This window comes from Scomber scombrus, chromosome 4, assembly GCF_963691925.1.
Source record: "Scomber scombrus chromosome 4, fScoSco1.1, whole genome shotgun sequence".
Taxonomy (NCBI): domain Eukaryota; kingdom Metazoa; phylum Chordata; class Actinopteri; order Scombriformes; family Scombridae; genus Scomber; species Scomber scombrus.
The window spans coordinates 16,698,160-16,719,853 of NC_084973.1; the positions used below are offsets into that span (position 1 = coordinate 16,698,160).

Below are 21,694 nucleotides of genomic sequence, written 5' to 3' on the forward strand. Positions count from 1 at the left end.
GAGACGATATAGATCACCGACCCACAACTGAAAATCATGAGGTTTCTACCACTTAGATATAAACTCCCCTCAAATTATGCTGTCAGTAAAGGCAAAGCTAAATGCGCCCTGTAACATGACAAACCGCGTATGACCGCATACTCACCAACGTCATGGATGAATCGTTCAATCTTCGACTGCATGCCCCAGTAGCGGAACTCCACCTTGCACAGTTTGTAGGCACACATGATAGGGTGCTTCCCGGGGTTATTATTGTACTCCTCTATCCAGTCATCCCGCAGAGGACCCCTCTGAGTCTTGACTGACTTGTAGAGCTGCGTGTCCTCCTCTGCTTTGTACTCATGTGGGGGAATGGGATCTGTCACTATGTCGATTGGGTCTGCCAAAGAAAATTCAAATTTAGAAAGGAATGACTACTCAGTGTTTTGATTTCATGACAGAGATGATGACAGATATTACAACTGGTTTCAATGTCTCTAATTTCATGTGTATGTAAGCGAGTGGGGTAGCAAAACTGACAAATATAACAATAAGCAATTGATTGAAATGATTACAATCAAAAGTGTTGTTACATGCCATACATACATACAAACCATACAGCTTCATCTTCAATAGATAAACAGCAAACCAACAACAGAAAAAAACAGATGCAGTACTGCCAAATTGCCACAAGTGGGCCTCACCAGCTGCTCATGATTGAGACACCAGAGGACAGCTATCAAGACACCATCAGACGACAGCCACATACACATAACACTTAAAATAACTATGCTAAGTAGCTAAATAAAGGTCATAACTTGATGTTTTGGTTCTTTATTTCAGCTACGCTGTAGATAATGATCTGCAGTCTGGACTGAAACCATATGTTCTCACCGATTGTCCTTTGCCTCTTTTCTGCTGCAGACATGTTGAAGACATCTGCTTGGTTGCCGGTGTCTGGTTTGTAGTACGTCTCAATGTCAATGGAGAACTTCTCAACAAAGGGACAAGTGTATCTGAGGGACAAGAGGTAGCATCATTAAGTAAGAACATGCAGTCCTTAGTGTCCTAACAGAGCATGACTGTATTATAGGTTGACTGCCGTAATTCAGAGTCTTTACTTTTCAATTGAATGGCTCATGATCAGAACTATTTTATCAAGAGCGAGAACACCCTCTCACTGCTGTGGAGAGATGATGTGTGAGCCATGCCCATCTGTTGCATCTGAGGCATCTGCAGCAAAGCTGTCACTGGTTGAATAGATGTGTCAACAGGCACTTGCAGTCTATCAATATCCTGACAGTATAGTCAAGGGCACATCTCTTTTCAGCACCTTCACGTCTCGGTGTTTGTCAGGCCCCACACAGATAAACAGTCTGACACCCTGAGAATGAGGGGCCATCAACATCTAACAGCCTGGGAGCGCTGCTGGCCAGACGCCGATCTGATGGTCTGCCCGGGAATATTCTGACAACTGCTTTGATGTCTTTGTTTTCTCTTGGCTTTTAGTGAGGGACAGTAGCTAAGGCACGACTTAAAACTACAAAACTTTTTATATGTATTATACTTTATATGCAGGGGTTGAATTATAATTTGTCTTCTAAACAAATGTGAGCTGATTTTTTGTCTTCATATTGTATGTATTTCCACATAACATACTACAAATGTTAAATAAATGTATAAACAATGGGGGCAGCATTTAATAAAATGAATGAGTGTTTCTTCAGTGATAAACTCAAGTGGTCCACTTTAGTCTGCATCCTCTACATAAAGCCTGCACCCACCAGAGACACTATCGCACACAGCCTTCTCTGTTATCAAAATAACTAATTTAAAGGTTTTTGAAGCCTTGGCAGAGTTTAATGTACTGGCACTGCTGCTCTGAAGGGGTGTGGAGGCGGCCTTCCTACAGGACCAAACCTCACCTGGTGCGGGTGTAAGGGTAGGCGTTCCAGGACTCCTCTTCAACCCTCAGTGCCGCTTTGGGCAAGATGGAGCGGAACCAGCTGGGAATGTGCATGCCAATGTGGTAGACCTTGTGGGTGTACTGGCCCGTCCCACCCGGTCCATCTGTGTAGGGCTTATTTTCTAAGATCTCCACCCCGCTTCCTTCGCCACAGCTCTCTTCTCTGCTCTTTTTCTGTAGGAAGAAGAATAAAATTAAGTTGAAATGTGTTGCAAGGGTGCTTGTGTTTGTGCTCAAGTCTCTGAGAAGGGAGAGAGTGTTAACTTTGATGATAAGAATACGCATTTTCCCGTCAGTCTGAAACATATATGTTTAAAATTGCAACGGAAACAAATAAATTAAAGGAAATAGTTGATGAGTTGGATGTCACTCAAAACAAACTCAAACACGAGACAACACATGTAACAAAAACACTTCCTGAAAGCCTGACAGCTTTGAATTGCAAATGAGAAAGCCCAAAAACCAGCGAATGGAGCCACACCTTTCCCATATTTACATTCCAGGTGCACAGAGGAGAAGAAGCTGGGAGGAGCCTGCAGATGCAGTTGAGTAGAGCTTTAGTGAAATCAAAAAAGAGAGTGGAGCATAGTCCAAGTGCTGACGATGTCAGAAACGCAGAGAGCAAAGAGCGAGAACCATAAATGTCAGAGGTTACTGATGTATCATCTTTTCCATTCCTCTTATCAGCGTGTGCCCAACCTTTTTTCTGCACAGCTCAAAGTGTGTTTTAAAAGCGGAACCAATGCAGTATTTAGCGGATCCCTGGGATAATAGTGAGAAAGATTTCTCCAGTCAGTCCAGTGGGGAGAGGCAATGCAGGCAAGGCAGTGAATTAGTGGAGTAGGGAGGAGGAAGCCATGAAGCGTCCAGCACACCGGACCTCATTACCTCTGACAGGTCATTCATTAGCCACCCGCTCTGCTCTCAACAGCCCAGACACAGTTTAAAAGACACAGCGCAGACGCCACAGCACTGTCAAACTGGCTGTACACGAGACAAGGGCTCAATAATGGAGCATATCCGACATGAATGTCAATTTTACAGCATGCTGTACACACACAGACACATAAATATGCAAACAAAGATGTTTTTCACAGATTAAAATCTTTAAGCAAGGTATTTAAAAAGGGACAGTCCACCCCAAAACACCATAAGCATGTGTTCATTTTTCCCTTACAGAAAGCAGTAAAGACACTTTCAGTTCAATTATAAATAACATAGTTGGCTTTTTTAATGAAACTAATTTTTAAAAAGTCAGTGTGAGTACCACCTTTGCATTACAGCTGCCAGTCTTTGCAAATCATGACAAAATGATCTTGATGGACAGTCAGCAGCCATGGCAAAAAAGAAAGGTGTAAATAAGCTTCATTGTGTTTTAGGGTGGACTGTCCCCCCTTTCATAAGCTTGCTGACAGGTGACTGTAGTCCGTCAAATGCAGTGTCCCTTCTTTCCTGCCTGGAGCGACGGATGATTCAATCCAGTTCACCGGGAGGAAGACGACAAAACACTGACCAGAGCTCAGTTGTTAACTCAAGGTAAAAGGGGAAATGAGGAAGGAGATAATGCTGAATATAATGTACATTCTTAATGAAAACAGTGTGCTTTGTACATTTAAAAACATATATTAAGTGTTCCCAAATGGGTACAGAAATTAAGAAACTATACTTTTTAAGAGTATCTGGAGGAATAAGCAGCATAAACAGTGTTTAGTGTTTTCAAATTTCCACCTTTCTACTGTAAAATCTTTTTTGGCTCAGCACATGAAGACAAAGTGCTCGCTGTGTTGAGAGTTCACATAACACTCTCTTTCTCTCTTGCCAACCTTTATTTGAACCATAAAATCCTTAGAAAATAATAGCTATCACCAAGAAAGGCTGCCCTATGTGCTCATTTCCGACTGCTCCGACAGGATAGGAGTCACATCCTGGATTTTTTTCCTTTTGCCATCAAGTAAGCGAGGTGTGTTTCCTGTTTGGGATGCCGCTTCTTCCACATCCCTCCACAGACACAGCTGCTTAGTCAGAGCATGATGGATGTGTGCGAGTGAATGAAATCCCCATGTTTCATTTCTCGCACATTCCCCGTTTGCCTCGTATATTACTGCAAGTCCCTATGCGGTGATAATGAATTTACAATTAGCTATCGAATAAGAAGGTGGCATCGTGAGGGCGAAGGAGTGAGAGGAGAGATGGGGTGGGGCGTTGCCTGCTGAGGTGCAGACATGGCCAGGCTGTCCTGAGGGCCTGACTTCATCTCTGAGGCTTACTGGGGATGGATCGCAGGCAGGCAGGCAGGCAGGCAGGCAGGCAGGCAGGCAGGCAGGCAGGCAGGCAGGCAGGCAGGCAGGCAGGCAGGCAGGCAGGCAGGCAGGCAGGCAGGCAGGCAGGCAGGCCTACATGCTGCAGTTGCCCTGGTAACATACCGCGCTGAAGCGAGGGTAGCCACAGATACACCAGCAAAATCGTTGTTCCCTCTCCATTCAGAATACAGCTCTCTCTCTCTGTCTCTCTTTTCCTTCCACCCCCTCTCATTTTTTCCCCTCCCTCCTTTGCAGCCTCTTTTTGTCCTCCATTTCCTCTTTTTATTCACTCTCTCACTTGAAAAAAACCTGACCACCGGCACGCTGCTGATGTCATGGTTGCCATAGTGACAGAAACCTCACAGCAACGAGGCTGTGAAGAGAGGGTGAGGTCAGGGGAAAAGGTAACTATGGGTCACTAATGTAAGAATTCCTCCTCCTTTTCTTTTGTCTACAAGCTTGAAAGTGCACATATAAACTGCTTGTTGTGAGACGTGTGTCATAAACATATATGTATACATATGTTTTTGCACAATATCATGTCTCACAAAATCAGGTTTGGGAGCGACGCAGGTCAAAACAAATACTGCAGTTATTTGTTTTATATTATTAATAAGTCAAGTTACGCCCACGCCACACTGCATGAGTGACGTGTGTGTCTACAAGTGTGTGCAGAAGTGTGGCGCAGTGACGAGTTTGTGCAGTCTCGATATAGGCAGCTTGCTTTGGGGCATGTCTGCTGAGTCATGTTTCCAACCATCTACAGCTCAACTGGATTACCTGTCTGTTTGGTACCCTGGGGAGGTGGAGTGGGGGGGGGGCACATGTAGACAAACAAGAACAACAGGCAAGAAACAGAAAACTCTTCTTTTACAGACCTAAACAATCAAAACTTCACGTGCACGGACTAATAAACTTATCTTAGTTTTCAGACAAACTGTATGTAGACAAAACAAGATTGGCTCTCTGAATCTTTTACATAGCTGTAGCTTTGGTTGTAATATTAATACCAGACTTTTTTCAACATACACACTCAATAATGTGGGTTGAAGGTTACAGTTGTAGAAGAGGCTTTTCAATGCAACTGTCAACAGCTTGAATCTTGTCTCAGGAGACTGCTCAAGCTCCCATGAAGAGTATAAGCTAGCTAACACTTTTGTAAATACAGAGGGTTCACATATTCTCTTGTGCTGGCTTCGAAGGGTGGCTAATGTAAACCACCACAGTAAAAGATCACAGCAGAAACAAACTGCACACTAAACCCAATAAAATGCTTAAACCTGATCAAACAGACCTCTAACTTCAACAAACTTAAAACAACCACTCTGTGATACAGATTACATAACCCTGCAGCGCTAATCCCAACACAACGGCTGAATGTTTAGTGCCAGAATCAGCATGTGCTTCAAAACCTAAAAACAGAAAAATGCACCAACATGTCTGAGTTTTATGATAGAGAGTGAAAGTGATTTCTCTCCATGCCTCTCCTGTGTACCTGGTAGTACCGCTGGTTTATATAAATCCTCCATGACATAAACATACCACATGAAGAGAAAGTATGTTGCCCCACAGGATACCTCAAGTAGTATGAATCAGCCTGTCCTGCTTGTACCTGTAAATCCTAAAGCTCTAAAGCAGATCCTTAGTTTCCAACTAAAGGCACGGCTAGACAAATGAACTGTCTGGCAGACACAACGCTGTACGTTCATCTCCATCACAGAACGTGTTGCACACTAAGTTTGCAGTGAGATCTCCGCCTTCCTCCTTAAGAAACATGAAGCCTACGACGAGTGGAAACAGCCAGCTTCAGAGAGTTTAAATTGGATAATCTATCAACACACAAGCGCTCTTTGTGTTCCTTTCTCCACCAGCGTCAGACACCGTGTGACCAATCATTTCATAATTGGGCACGCTGCGATCACACTCTTGAAAAACCTCCTGTGTTTATAGATCTCCTCTGTGTGTGTGTGTGTGTGTGTGTGTGCGCGTGTGTGTGGAGGAGGGCGGGGGAGGGGGGTTATTGAGTTGTGACCTCACCTGGATCATATAGAGCTGGGCGATGCGGTACTCCTCCACACTCATGGGCATGGGGATGCGGTACTCCTTGATGAGCATGGTGAATCTTGGATGAGGGGGGAAAGGGGGACCAGGGAGAAGATTGACAAGGGAAAGGGGGAGGGAGGGGCAGAGGGAAGGGAGGAGGAGAGAGGGGACAGGAGAGGCTCCGGGGCTCTATATGTGACTTGTCAAATCACCAGCTGAAGTCCACATTGATGGTTCCTTTGGGGAGAAAGAATAAACACAAGAATGAGGTGAACATATTTAGAGAATAAATAACTACATCCAATCAGCAGCGTTTGTTATCGTCACAACATGCTGAAGATGGACCTCTGAAAATACTAAATGTCTCTTCAAACAAGGTCTCTGTCAACATCCATCACTAGAAAGCAGAAAACAGCAACAAAAATCATTCATGTCAGCAAGCAGACTCATTTCAGAGAGCTAACAAATTCCTCTATAACATATCCAAACAAAGATTCATTCTCGTGGCTCACACGCTGCTGAAGAGGAGACGATAGCTCGAGTATCATTCAGAACATGTGCTCGAAATACAGTAGTTCTTGTACGTCTGGTCCGAGCCTCGCCACCGAGGAAAGACCATGAGCGCTCCAGCTTCTCAGATCCGAGTAAGGCACTTCTCAGGATAAACTTCTCTTCTTATACACAGGCTACAGCTCTGTGTGTGTGTGTGTGTGTGTGTGTGTGTGTGTGTGTGGGGCGGGTGACCGGAGCCTACAGAGAGCACCCGTGCCTTGCCGACGGTCCCAGCAGTCACCCTGTCTCTCCCAACCCTTCAGCGCGGTCACATGGGGGGCTCGCTCAGCATAAGAGGGATTACAGTCTAGTGGGGAGCATTACATAACGTTGTAAGATTGCATGATTGAGGTTTCACAAATAGCAGCCTTAGAGTTACACAAAGCATTGTTTTCAAAACCACTGGGCCAATAGGGGTAGGTGTAGGCTATACATACGCACATGTGTGGGTGGCGTGAGTTGCAAAAAGTCTGCTTTGACCGCTGAAGGAAGAGCAGCCCTTCGGTGCAGAGCAAGTACAAAACAGGATCATGACTGCGCTGAGCTGTGGTGGGAGTTTATCTAAATTAAATATCACGGGTGTCGGCAAAGGTGACACATTAACTGAAGAGGAGTCAATAAGGAAGGGGCGATATCCTCGAGTGAAAGAACGGTTTTGTCAAAATGAGTGACGGCACAAACAGAGAGTCACTTTATTGTAACTTCAGTCCTTGGAAGGGAAAACAATCGACACCTTTACAAACTAAATCCTTCAGTACATTTTGCAAAAGAATTCCTCACCTGTAAAAACAACAAAGGTTTAAAAAAAGTATCCAAGTCACTTAATAAAGGCGTATTTTCAGAAACTGTGGCTCCGGCTGGTGAAAGCACAGTGGACTGGATCTTAGTCACAGTGCTGTAGAGACTGTACTGTACAGTGTGTGTGAGAGAGGGGGCAACACCGCCACCCTGGCACCGCCTGCGTTCTGCTGATCCAAATGTAACCACGCAGCGTTGCATAACCCCAATACTCACTCGTTCCTGACCTGTGGCAGCAACAGGACCTCACTCTGGCATCCGGTCATTTTCTCTAATCACACTAATCACACTAATATTCCCACTGCGTCACTTATCCAGCGAACAAAAGCCAGCTTTGGTGAGGGTCCTGGTGTCGTTAAAGGCCCCTGGTCCTCCACCTAATGAACGCTCGCCCCCGCAACTCGCCACTGAGGACACATTCACCTACTAATAAGCTTACTGATGCAGAGCCACAATAACAACTTTTCCAACCTCTAAACTTGGAGCAGGTGCATACTAACAGACTAGTTAAAACAGGGTAATGTTGTCTTCTGTACATTTTTCATATAATCTCTTTGCTCTACACGGAAGAACAACACATTGACAAAATCGGAGCAGAACACCACGTTTTGCTGAAAATATCCGCACTCTTGGGAAAGACAAAACTAGGCTAGGCGGAAAGGCCCGAAGACAAGCCTGCGGCTCAGTAGCTTGAGAGGCCTCTAGATGTTAGAAGCAAGCTTTAGAGGGGAAGGTCACAGCGCTCATCCTTGTTGACAGTGTTGATGAAACATAGCTTCAGTCTACTCGAGGCATAGTTCAACAATGTGGCAACAGTTTGTAGAAGGGCTGCAACTGATGCTGCAACAAGCCTCTGAGTGTTTCTGAGAATTTCCTCTTGGCCAGAAATTTGACATGACTCAGTGAAACAGGGTCTCTTACTGGGTGGAATATTATCCGCCGGATAGCGACCACCGAGTGAATCAAAGTCCTAACGAGGAAGTGAGGCCAGGTATGTAGAGTAAAGGGAGGGCAGGATAGACAGAGAGGGAGAGGAAGCGTTAGAGAATAAGAAAGAGTGACAGACAGCACAACAGAGAGATGCCATACAGTCACAGGATTTGTGGGATTTGTGATGCATGTGAATTATGTTCCTGACCGCTGTGCAGGATTAGGACAGTTTTGCTCTTTGCTGCGGCTGCAACTAACAATTATTCCATCCATTAGTCTGTTCATTGTCTTTCTAAATTAATTGTTTAGTCTGTGAATTGTCACAAAATAGTGACAAAGTCCATCTCAATTCTTTAGAGCTCAAGCTGACATCTTCAAATGACCAATTTTGTCTGAAAAACCAGCGAAAAATGAAAGGCATTCAGTTTATCATTTAAAAACAGAGAAAACCAGTAATAACTCACATTTAGAAGCTGGAACCAGAAAATATTTGATATTTTCTTCATTAATCACCCCAAACTGTCATCAAATGACTGATGATTGAATTTTATATCAAATTACATTTTGTATTTTTGGCTGTTTTCTATGAGAGGAAGACAAACACACCTCTGCTGGCTATGGGACACACCCAATGTTACTCCCACAAAAATGTGTTTGTTACATATTTTTTCTGTTTATTAGTAGTGTCACTTTTTGATGAAGACACCCAACCTTAATAGACTTAACACCACGTGTACAGATTAATGTATTATTTATTTACATAAAAGTCTTCATGTGCTCCCATCACCTGAAGAAGTGAAAACTTGGCGGACAAACTTTATTTTAGATTATTTTATTGACGTAAATGTCCCCACAACAACTGGACAGCTCTTACATGTGTGCTAGCCATTTTACTTTGGACTGCTTGCTCGATGAGGACCAGTACAAACAAGGATTCACTTCAAAACTGAACCTTGAGGATGGGTTGACACCGACTTCAAACTTGGAACTTGTACGTTTTATATTCATATTGCTTTACTGTTTGCATGTTAGCCTGTTGAACTTGTGTTAGCACGTTCTGCAGCTCATGTGGCTGTAGTGTCTACTGTAGACCCACATGTAGGAGCAATGTTACAACCACTCTGATTTACAGATACACTTAACATTACTTCTACGAGTATTGGTGACAATGCTGCAGCTCTGTTGCAGCTACAGTATAAAATAATCCTGCTCCAAACCATCATAATTTTGGCCTTAAAAATTCAGTATCGGTCGACTTCTACACTGAATACGCAGATTTCAACAAATTCAATATGTACATTACTCTCATTTACAGATGTTTCCAAAACACACACCTACTCTAAAGATGCCGTTACCTCCCCGATGGTTTAAACCTGTTTCTCTCGGACCCTTTCTCTGTGACTGATGCAGATGCTGTGCACAGCAGAGGACCTGTAATGCACAATCCAACATCAGCCTCGAGAGAGTACTGGCACCATGCTTGACCCAGAAAAAAGCACTCTCACACACAGAGCTTAAAAATAGCCTGGTCACAATAATCCTAGCATACGCAAGCAGAGTGCTTGACGTTGTTTGTTCAGAGAATATGCTCATTCCCTTCTAAAAATACAGTCTCTGCCCCCCTTTAGGCAGTGACGCAACAGCAGCACACGCCACTCCACACCGCTCATCACAAAGCAGCCTGCGATGTTCCTGATCCTGTTTCGAAAACTCGAGCCATCGATAGCTATCAGATACTTTGAGTGGGGTGGTGTATTTTACCTTTTCTCACCACGCAAAAATGTGTTTTTCTTCTTCTTCCTTCAGTTGGATGTTTGAGCTTCACTGTGCAGACTGATGTGTGTGCAGACTTTGACACTAGGAGGCTGTTTTCACATTAATCTGCTGAAAGAAGAACGTTTCCCACCCTGAGTTTGAGGCATGTACCTTGTAGAGCAGGACTCATGACATCATGATTAGTTTGTAGCCAATCACGGTCCAGTATGCTGCTTATCAGTTGGACGTGGGGACTTGAAGCCTCCAGTGCTGATCCATTAGAGGTACTGTGCAATACTCCAGGCAACAATACACTTGTTTTAAATCACATTTTATGCACTTTTCAATCTATTTCAAAGCTGAATCACATCAGCTGAAGGCGTCTTCTACAGTTCGGGTTGGACAATCTATCATCATTAGAGTCAATCTGCTGCAACTTTCCAGATAACACGATACTTAAAAAACCACAGGAGCCGTTCAGACAGTGCCTGTAAACACAGCTACATCTGTGTGACTGCTAGAGCCGGCATAAAAAAAACAAAACACACAGGCTCTCAAAGATGTGGACATCTGCTCACCTCTTAACAGGGATAAGAGTCTGACATAAACAGCTGAAACCTACTCACTCAACAAAGCAAAGACTGGATTATCTGTCATTCTACCTTAACATTATATCTACCTTTTCCCTCTGAGATCCATTTTCCTTGTTACCCCAGGCTGTGCAACAATAAAGGAAAACGGCATTAACTCTGTTTGAAGATGCAACATATAGTAAAGGACTGAAGGCTATAAGCACAGCGTACAGGTTGACCACAGGACAGAGAGCAGCAGCTGGGCCATGCTGTCAACACAAAGCTGAACGCTGCGAGGGAGGTGTCGACCCACAGGAGGCTTTTTCCTTGAGGCCATAACGGTGGCGCTTCTTTAAATTTAGCTCTGTTTTAGAGCGCACCAATTTGAGGCGGAGCAACAGAGTAGGCGGTGAATCCCAGTGGAGCCTAAGGAGGAGGGGGCAGCAGGGGTTCCCTTCATGACTGACCGGAGGCAAGACCCTCTTTAAAATACGAGTGGAAAATGTTAGCCCGCGGACCGCCTAAAATACTATAGATCAGTTTCACACAACGTTGCCTTGACACAACAGAAACCACTTCGGCTATGACAACGGCTGGAAACACGGCTCCGGCCTGAGACGAGAACCCTCGATCGAGTTGATGGGCTTATCTGCCAATCCTGTTAAAATGTCAAAAGGCTTAAGACAATGCTGTTTTTGCTGCACTGTGTGTGTGCTGTGGCCAGAGCGGGATAGTTTACCATCCACCTGTAATGACCACAGTGGCAGCACGTTTCAAACAAATATACTGTACAGAGATTACACTCTGTCCCATGGAGTATCTAATAGGGGCAAAAGATGAAGCACCATTAATCAGGGGTATAAATGAGATAAATATAGAATATTTGGCACGTATTACTGAATACAAATTAGATTTACACTTTACAAACCCTGCCCCCATTAGTGCTAATGAAGAAAGGGATACGTATCCTTCCCTGCAGACATCTATAAATGTATCTGTATTAGAAAGGTGTAAAAAAGGGGACTCAGGGAGATATCCAACTGATATTAATCAAACATTTTACCCTTTATAAAAGATGAGTTTGTACTCCATTGAACAGAGACTATAATATTTCTATGCAGTGAGTTAAGGGTGGAGGCTACCTAACAAAGACCACAATTTGCTTTGTTTGACTTCAATAAAGCACCAAAACCCAGAGCAAACATTTATCTTTTCTCCACACTCACAAAAGTAGTCACAGTGCACAGGAGGAGCACGAGTGGAGAAAACATTTAGAGTAGAGCTCGATCGATTTATCAGTCAGCCAATATTATGGCCTATCACAGATATATATTGTTATCGATGTGCTGACATATTTTATTATTATTATTATGTATTTTTTAAAGTTATATGGGCAGCATTTTATGTATATTTGATTATTTTCTTAATCAAAATGTATTATATATGTCCACATGTTTTTTTGTTGCTTATTTATCTATAGTTGACAGATAATAGTATGGTTAACTTAATTATTAAATTCCCATTGAATTTTACTGTTTCAGTCCAATGATGTAATTTTATACCATTAAGTTTCTTGTTAGTCATGCCTCCGTTACATATCTTTGTCACAAGTGTGATAACCACATTTGAAGGATCATATACTCTGTAAGTATGAGATTGTCGGCCAATATAACAATATTGGAACTTTTTTAACTCACTAATATCGGTATCTGCATCTGCCCCAAAACAGCAGTATCAGTCACGCTCTAATTAAGAGGGATCGTTATTAAGCCTGCATGACAGACTCGATTTAAACTCAGTTAACAAAACAGACCATGTAGGAAGAACATAAAGTGATCTCGTAACATCGGATGTTGTACATTTAGAAGTCGGCACATCACAAAGAATCGCAGCAACAACATGAGTAACCAGAATCACAAGCAGCAGCACCATGTGCCATCAGGGGGATATGGTGCAGTACAAAGCAGCGGATTAAAAAAAGAAAAAAAGAAAATTGCAATAAATAGTAGTGCGTCATCTTGTGCCACATACTGTAGATACAGTAAGCTCCCATGAAGCTCCCTAGAACAAGGCCAACACTCCTCCTATCCCTCAGGCCCATGCTCCTCCGTGAGCTAAGGAGGTGGGATGCACTACCTGCCCTTGTTCTTTACTCATCATTGCAATGAGAGGAATAGGCTAAAAATACTCGACACCCTGTGAGCATCTCCTTCATTGTGTTCCTCCTCCTTCTCTCCGTTCCTCTTCCTCCTACAGCAGCCCTGCAAGTAAGAGCTGCTTCTAAAAATGATCCTCGTTTGCACAGGCGGGGAACCAACGAGAACCGCAGACACGGCGCTGTGCACAACTTTGCAGAAGAGATTCATAACCAGAACAAACACATTGCTAATCATCCGTTAACTGTGAGTTTTAGTCGCCAAACAAGCTGGGATTTATGGCCAAAGACAAGTCAAGCATGTCACATTTAATTATTTACTGTCACATAGAGCAATAAATGATTATAAAAAAGCTGAAATATTGCAGCAAGTATCAGCAGATTTATTTATTCTTTCCAGCCAACTATAAATACAGCATATTTTTAGATACCTCACTGCAATTGCAGCTCTGTACCAGTGGAAAATAAGTAAAGTTTGAGATTAGATACCCCCACAGCATGTAATTAAAAATCTACATAAATAAATCTGGTGCCCAGTGTCTGCTGAGAACTTTAAGCTGCTTTAATAAGTGGAGCCATTGTTTTCTCATGCCTCAGTGGTGCTCATCAGCCCACCGTTTTCCAAAACGGGCCTGTTACATACCAACTCTATCTCTAATCAACGCCACGCTTCACTCTGAACTCCAAAATTAGATGACCTTATATGCAAATTACACTTGGATTAATCAGTTACGTGCCAAGGTTAAATCAGGATCTCTGCTCCGCTGTCATTCTCTCCCAGCGCTCAGACAAGCCTAAATCAACTGCGCACACAGAGAGAGTCTTATGTAACTTGGGCAGACACAGAAACGGAAAAGTATCGCCACCCCTAGCATTTTGTCCATCTCGTCCGCTTATTCATGTAGCCCACAGACCACAGGGTAGGAAATACTTTTGTAGATTTAGACAATCTCTGTCAAACGTCACCATCAACCCCTCTGTGAGTGTTTGGTAGCTGCGAGATGCTGATTCAAATCAAAATCAAGGCCCTCCTGCTAATGTGGAGCTTGTTGCTGAGTGCTGCTGGCCGCTGACAGCCTGAAAGCTCGGCACAAAGGCTCGAAGGAACAACAACTAATGGCTCCCCAGCATTGCTGCCACTAGCAATCTCTTTTCAATAGTGCAAAGTGGCTTCGACTACATAAAAAACTTCTTACTGAAGTGAGAATCCAAATAGGTTCACATGTATCACATCTCTAAACTGTATTGCTATGTTTAAAGAGGTGATTTAGATGACGTTTAAAAAAGTACACCGGATGTTAAATTAAGTGTCAGTCTAACCTGTGTCACCTGTGTTATTACACACATAATGCTTTGCTGACGTCCGGAAACTGAAGTTAGATATTAATGAACAGCAGAGATACAACAACTTCAGTTTAAAAGATTTTAGATTCCAAACAGCAGCATTTTGTGTTCATTTGTAACGTATAGATCACACTTATAATCAAAAAAAAGAAATCGTAATGCTCTGTCTGTCTAGTCTAACTGTAGCTTGCCACAGTTGAACAAAACTTCATCAGCAGTCAGACAACCAGCTAGGAAACTTTTTGTAGAACTTGTGAAGAAAAATGTTTTGCCTGAAGCCAAAATGTATTCCCTTTCCTGCCCCTTTATCCTCTCCATCATTGCTTGAACAAGGGGGGTTACCATGGAGACACAGAAGGCCCTTTCCTTATTGGTTGCCAAGATAAAGTCAGAGTGACGAGGAAAGTAGAGACCAGACGCTACCGGGGCTCTTTCTCTTGTTTCTCCTGTCTCCACTTTCACTTTTCTCAGTCTCTGTTCTTCCTCAGCACGGTTCATTTCCACTTCTCTGTCTCCTCCTCGGCAGCCTGCGACACTCGCTGATTCTTCTATACAGTCAAACGAAGTATATGCTCCTGTGATATATGAAGGTGACAAACCTTTTTATTGCAGAACGTGGGGGGAAAAAAAACAGGAGGTGGGTGTGATACACATTCGCTGAACCTCAAGTCTAAATACAGCGACATCGTCTTCACAGAGCTACATGCTGGTGTAGAAGCCAACACTGTGTGTCAGCTGAGCATAACTACAAGATAAACCTGCTATCTGCAGCACCTGGAAGGTTAAAAAACGCCCTATGCCCAATGTAATTATGGTGTAACTTATCTTTCTAATATTAAAAGTATACAACCAATAGCTCCATTGTCAAAGATCTAGCAGTGAACTCATATTCAGTTTTAGAGCTGCAGAAAATAGCGGAGTAATCGGTTAGTTGTCAACTATTAAATCAATCGTCAACTATTTTGATTGATCGATTAATTATTTTGAGTCATTTTTTTTAAAGAAAGAGATCTCTAAATTCTCCAGCTCCTCAAATGTGAATATTTTCTGGTGTCTTTAGTCTTCTATAACAGTACAATTTACATTTACAGCTTCATTTAGCAGATGCTTTTATCCAAAGTGACGTACATCTGAGAGTTTATACAACACCCTGCCTAAAGTGCCTAAAGTGGCATCCGATATAATGTAGGTGCCAGCAGGCGGTGCACAGAGGGAAAGCATGGAGTGCTGAAGGTGCTCACTGAAGAGCTGGGTCGTTAGTCTTTTCTGTGGGTCTAACAGAGTTTGGTAATTCGTTCCACCACCGGGGAACAACAGAATCTGACTAGCGACTTAGGGACCTGAAAAAATTTGCAGGACAGAAGAACAGAAACAAGAAGACTCGGTCAAAACCTGGTCTGTGTCTGGACTGTGTATGAAACACTAGGGCTTTTAATTAGTGCGTCGCCTGGTTACCATCAGACATCACATTTTAAATGTTTGTTTTTAAGTATGTTTAAGTTTATTTATATGTACAGCACTTTTCATACAGTAGCTATAAAGTGCTGTTCACATCAGAAAAACATTAAAAATACTTACAATGTATTGCACCCAACCCCCAAAATGTTTTAATTCAGTAACTATTAAATTAAACATTGATACTAAATGACCACAGTTTAATGTGTTTCATGTGTGTTGGTAAATGTATTTGTTGTTATTTTGCTTTATTTAACATGAACAGAGAAGTGCTTTAAAAAACAAAAAACAAACACTTGACGCATCTAACATGTGGAAACTGACAGGAAGTTACACTGGCGACGGTGCACAGATCCTCTTATGTATCACACGACACTCCTTCAGTAGGTAATCGTGGCATTATTCAAAAAGATGAAAAGTTAAAGGGACGTATGAACAGTCAAAAATTACAACGGTTTAATCTCCGCTTGTTGTTGGGAAATGCATTCTGGGATATTAACTGTAGCTTTGGCCGCCAGTATAACTTCATCACTCAGTTAGTCAGTGACAGGCTCTCACGTCTGTTGGCTGGCTCCCACTGCTGCAGTCCAGCCAAAATTATGAGAAAAAGTACCAACTTTTAGTGGAGAAAGGGGTGAAAGATTGTTTTAATGTTTCTCCAAATCACCCCTTATCCCCTTGTGTTTCTGGTTCAAAAGATATTTGAGTCATCAGTTCAGTGAGTAGGCCATGTGTTCGTTCAGAGGACGCCGTGGATCGAGGCAAATTAACTGTCAGTGAAAAGAAAGCTGCTTGTGAAAAGCTGAGACCGTCTGCTGCCCTTTGGAGAAATACCACAAACCCTCTTGTGCTGCACAAATAATGCGGTCTTCCCAAAAGTGTTCAAGTCAGTGACCAAAGACAGAAGCTGTTTCCTCATGCTGACCATAAAAGGCCATTTTCAAAGATGCTCGTAGTCCTGTGACTTTGGCTAACATTTCAATGGGTTCTGAGGTCAGGTTTTCAGCTCTGTGGAGGACCAGGCTTTATCACCTTGGGAGTTTTCTATCAGGGTCAGAGTCTAGAAAAAGCAGAAACTCTCGATCACTCTTATACCATAAAGGATTTTGACATCTTTCTCTCTCTCTCAGGGCTTTGTCTGGCATACAGAAAACCTTTCGGCAAAGAATGGGCATAGTGCAGAGAGACTTCCCAATAAAAGCCTGCGCACCAGGGAAAGAGGTTGAGGGGGCAGCGAGGGAGGGGGAATTAGGGTCTCAAGGAGTCTATTTTTAGCCGCTGAGAAATCAGGTGTCTGCGGCCAATGGAAAAGTAAAGGAAGCGTGGGTAAAGTGACATGAAGCAGCGCTGTCGCTTTCATTTTACATGATCCTCATGAGTCAGAGAGCACTGCAAGGGTTGGGGGTGGGGTAGAACAAAATGCAAACAAATATAAAATGACATATAAGGTCCATACTGACAGGAAACGCACACACAATGAGAAATAGATCATTAAAAACCACAGATGAAAAGCAAAATAGCACAGAGATCAAAAATAAAGTCCTCTAAGCAGCACTTTCCTCAATGAGTGGGAGGTGTAAGCAGCGTTTCTGATTCACAGCAAACTAAAGAACAGATTAGATTAATTCATCATCGACTGGAGGGACTCGACGGCCTCGTGGAAAAAGATATTGTTGCATCTCTCTGCTTATAAGCCAAGAACCTGGTAGAGAGGCTGTGTGTCAGGGTGCTTCGGTTTCACCTCGTGCCATGCACAAGACACACACACACACACACACACACACACACACACACACACACACACACACACACACACACACACACACACACACACACACACACACACACACACACACACACACACACACACACACACACACACACACACACACACACACACACACACACACACACACACACACACACACACACACACACACACACACACACACACACAAAACGGAACTCAAGTGAGAAAAAAAAGCTGTCATCCAAAGGGAAGGAGACACGATGCAGGCCTGTGCGAACCCTTCCTCTCCGTCTCATTTCCCAGACAACGCCACTGTCTGTGCATTAGCGATGATGTGCCATTCATCAGCTGGCTCATCTGGGATGCGCGGGGACAGGTTGTACCCCCGTTGTTCCTGTCAACAGCTCAACACCAACATTAGCAGCACCTGCTTTGTTTAAGGGAGCTGAGGTGGGAGGGCGGGCTGGGAGGAGAACGACAGGCTCGGTGAGGCTTGAGGTGCGGAGGAAACACAATGTTCCATTCGGTGCTTTGCTGGCGCCCAGATGCACGACGGAGGCTCGTTTAAAATACTGTCATGAAGCCTGATTGTTAGCTCAAGATGAATTAAAAGATTTTTTTTTTTCCAGACACTACCAGCTGGCAGTGTGTCCCTGCTCCCCTGAGAGGACATCATAAATTGTAAGAGATGTACTTCAAACCACTTTGGGTGCCTGAACAATTGTAAAAAGCGCCCATTATAATCTTCAACTCCCAAAAAAATGTAACAGGGTAGTGAAACTATATATAGTTCTTCTGGGAAACTTTTCGATCACTTAAACAGGGATACATTAATCAATCTTACTTCAAAGTTTGTCAAACACTGACTCTAAAATCTAAATACTGATTACAAAACATACAATCCCATTTCCCAGAGAAAAGGGTCACTACCTGATCACTCATACCAGTCAAGTTAATTTCATCTATAAAGCCACGAATATCGACTCACACTTCACACTCTTCACATCATCCGACACCCGACATACCAACAGGACTGGAAGTTATGTGTAGGGCCGGAAATCAAGAGTGCATACCTGATTTTAAAGATGTGCTGCAATTGATCAATATTATTACCAATAATGATACAGCAACATTTGATGTGGTGGCACAGTTAAGTCACATTTGTTTACAGCAGTTAGACCCCCGACTCAGATGAGGAAAAACTCCACCCACACTAATAAACACTGAACAAATTAAGTCACAACTTCTTATTTTAAGATTATAAAATGCTGGATTCTGCACAGCTTTCAGATATTAAAAGGTTTCTTTTATCTTTTCAATATGTAAATTCCTTAATTACTCCTGGAGCCTGTGTGCACTGCATAAGTGTCATACGAGCCCTCCAGCATGCAGTGCAAAACAAACAGGAAGTAATGTTCCTCATCTATCCATCACCATTATCCAATCCTGTTTCAGCAGGAGTACTGGAGAGCCACATAACTCATTTGAATGGAATATTCCAGCCATTACAGTTGCGTGCTGTTCATTATCTGATCAACCGTCCTGTTGTTTAATCGTATCTGTATTCTAGGGGGAAAAAACAACAAACACTAATGAACGAATTCTAATCTGTCATGTTCACGCTCTTTCAGAACAACCTTGAACAACTGTTTACCTTGAGCCGCTTCCTGCTCCAGCGCTGCTGACCAAACAAGCTAACGGAGTCGTGTCCTTTGATAAACAAAAAATAATGACTAAGGGAGATTTAACAAAGTTGCTCTGTTAATGGTTAAACACTTTATTTCATTAAAGCGTGGTGTTAAAAGTTAAAATCCCTTCTAGTGCTGTCAGTGCCCATAAAAAACTGTCTCTGTTGAATGTCAAAGCAATGATACCAACAAGACGTCAAAGAGTCTTTGTTACCGTGAGTTATCAGCTCCTGGAGAAATATTTAGACTATACAGTCCAAGATAACATGAAGGGCTTGTTGTGAGTCCAGGTTAATACCCACACACTCATTTTAAAACAACTGTATTCCCATTTTAGATGCCAAGATGTGGAATAAACTGACTTTAATATTATCTTAACAAAGCAATCACAGGAAACTAAAGCAACAAATCACATCAAATATGACAAATCAAGCACAAAAAATTAAGTTCTTCGCGGTTTATGAGCTAAACGGCTCCTCCGTCTTTGAAACTAACACCTTATCAACTAGACTTTACCTTGTCTTGGGTGGGAGTGACAGTGACTGTGTGTAAATGGTGGGTGGGATACAACACGCAGGAGAAAAAACACGCAATAATCTACCAAAATAGTCCACAGTCTGGTCTGAGCAAAGAGCCAAGACTAACTAAAGTGAATTACATGTTAGGAAGAAATCACACAAACTAATCAACATCTGTGTTACAGTGGGTGAAGCTCCAACCGTATTTACGACCTTGTTAACTCTCCTCTAAATGCTTAATTTGCCTCATGTTTACTGAGTATGTACCTGATGTTTCTCTGCACTTCCTGTACCAGTGATCTCCTCTGATAATCAGCTCAAATAACACACACACACAACCAAAAGATGTGGTAAGCAGCTGCGTACGTCATTCAAACTTTAACTGACAGGAAGTGCATCTTGCCTTTGTTTCCTAAACTAAAATGTCATTACTCAAGGACTGTACACTTGTTTTTTTGTCACCTGTAGTCTCGTGGAAACACTAAAGCATCTCTAACTTATGATTTTGCATAAGAAGGCCGAGGGGCTGCGGTAGGAAAACAGAGGAGTGATAACACGTGTGAGAAGAAGAAAAAAACCACAAACCAAGATTCCACGTAGCGCTATGAACACTCAAACGAGACTGGGACACTCGCTCGCAAGCTTCAGGCTCCTCTGTCAGGAATTTTCCACTCCACAGTCACAGTCGTATACAGCATATATTTACATATTCTCACCGCATTTTCCCCCTGACCATCAGGAGGTTGTCAAGGCACTACTGTAATTGTACAACTGAGTGTTGTATTAGTGGAGTAATTTTAGTCTTAGGAAGGAGAAAAACGAGGAAAGATTAGCATAGTATTTGGATGCAGGTAGAAATTATTACCCTATTCTATATTTTTTTTTTTTTTTAAAAAGGTCACAGCAGGTGTCTCCACTTTGTTTTTTGCATTGGCTTTAAAAACAGCATCAGAGCTGCTTTCAACAAAAAAACTTGAGCGTGTTCAGGTAAAAACACAACTGACTGATTCATGACTGCCGCCACTCTGAGGTCCATTAGCAGTCTGATCTGTTTGTCAGCTGTTTTAGAGTCAAAAGAAACACCTGAGAGTGAAAACTGTCTCAGCTTTCATAGTCTCGTCTTTTAAAGCTTTCTTGATGTACTGTAGATGTATTAAAACATAACTCTCCTCAGGGAAGAAATGCCCTGCCACAGAAAAATGTTAATTATGATTAAAATATGTTAAAGTCCACATATGGTTGAACCACAAAACTCAAACAACTGTGTCAAACTTTAACAAGCAACAAAGCTGCGAATACATTTGAAATCCCAAAGATACAATTTTAATCTTCCAGGAAATAACCCATGCAATATGTAAACTCAATTAATATTTAAAATGTATTAAATTAACTTTACTAATTATGTCTTAATGGATTCACATGAATCACTCATTCTAATTACAGTAAGCATCAACCTAGTTTTATTCAGGTTACCTCAAAGTTACTCAAAAACACTACGTGGCAACATGTTGCGGTGGGTGTAAATAATTAAAAAACATAAAACTACACAAATAAACAACCAATTTAAATTAAGACTTTGTAAAAAAAAAAAAAAAAAAATGGTTACAATTTAAAATAAGAGAGTGCTGCCAAAACAATTTGTGAAGTTTAAACAATCCAAAAGACAAACATGAAAAATCTACATGACAACAACAAGCCTGTTATATAAATTTTACTTTAATGTGTTCCAAAAAGGTTAAACTATCATCATAACAGGCTTCTGTGTTCAGAAAGTGAGCAGTAAACATAAAATACTATTTAATTAAATACAAAGTACAAGCATTTCATCTTACTGGCCATAACCTGCCCAAGTAATTTGATTTGTCAAAAGATGTGTATTCCTCCTAAAC

At 42.3% G+C, this 21,694-nt stretch overlaps 1 protein-coding gene across 3 annotated transcripts in view; it reads right to left on the reverse strand.

The window, feature by feature from the left end:
• LOC133978721 (membrane-associated phosphatidylinositol transfer protein 2-like) overlaps positions 1–21,694 on the reverse strand; it is a 45,490-nt gene that overhangs the window by 20,947 nt on the left and 2,849 nt on the right. For all 3 annotated transcript variants that reach the window (XM_062417022.1, XM_062417020.1, XM_062417021.1), the window contains exons 2-5: positions 6,283–6,525; positions 1,905–2,119; positions 874–995; positions 146–379 (exon numbers count right to left, since the gene is read on the reverse strand). In XM_062417022.1, coding sequence (XP_062273006.1) covers positions 146–379; positions 874–995; positions 1,905–2,119; positions 6,283–6,360 — 649 coding nt within the window. In that variant the 5' untranslated portion in view covers positions 6,361–6,525. The remainder of the gene's footprint in view (positions 1–145; positions 380–873; positions 996–1,904; positions 2,120–6,282; positions 6,526–21,694) is intronic.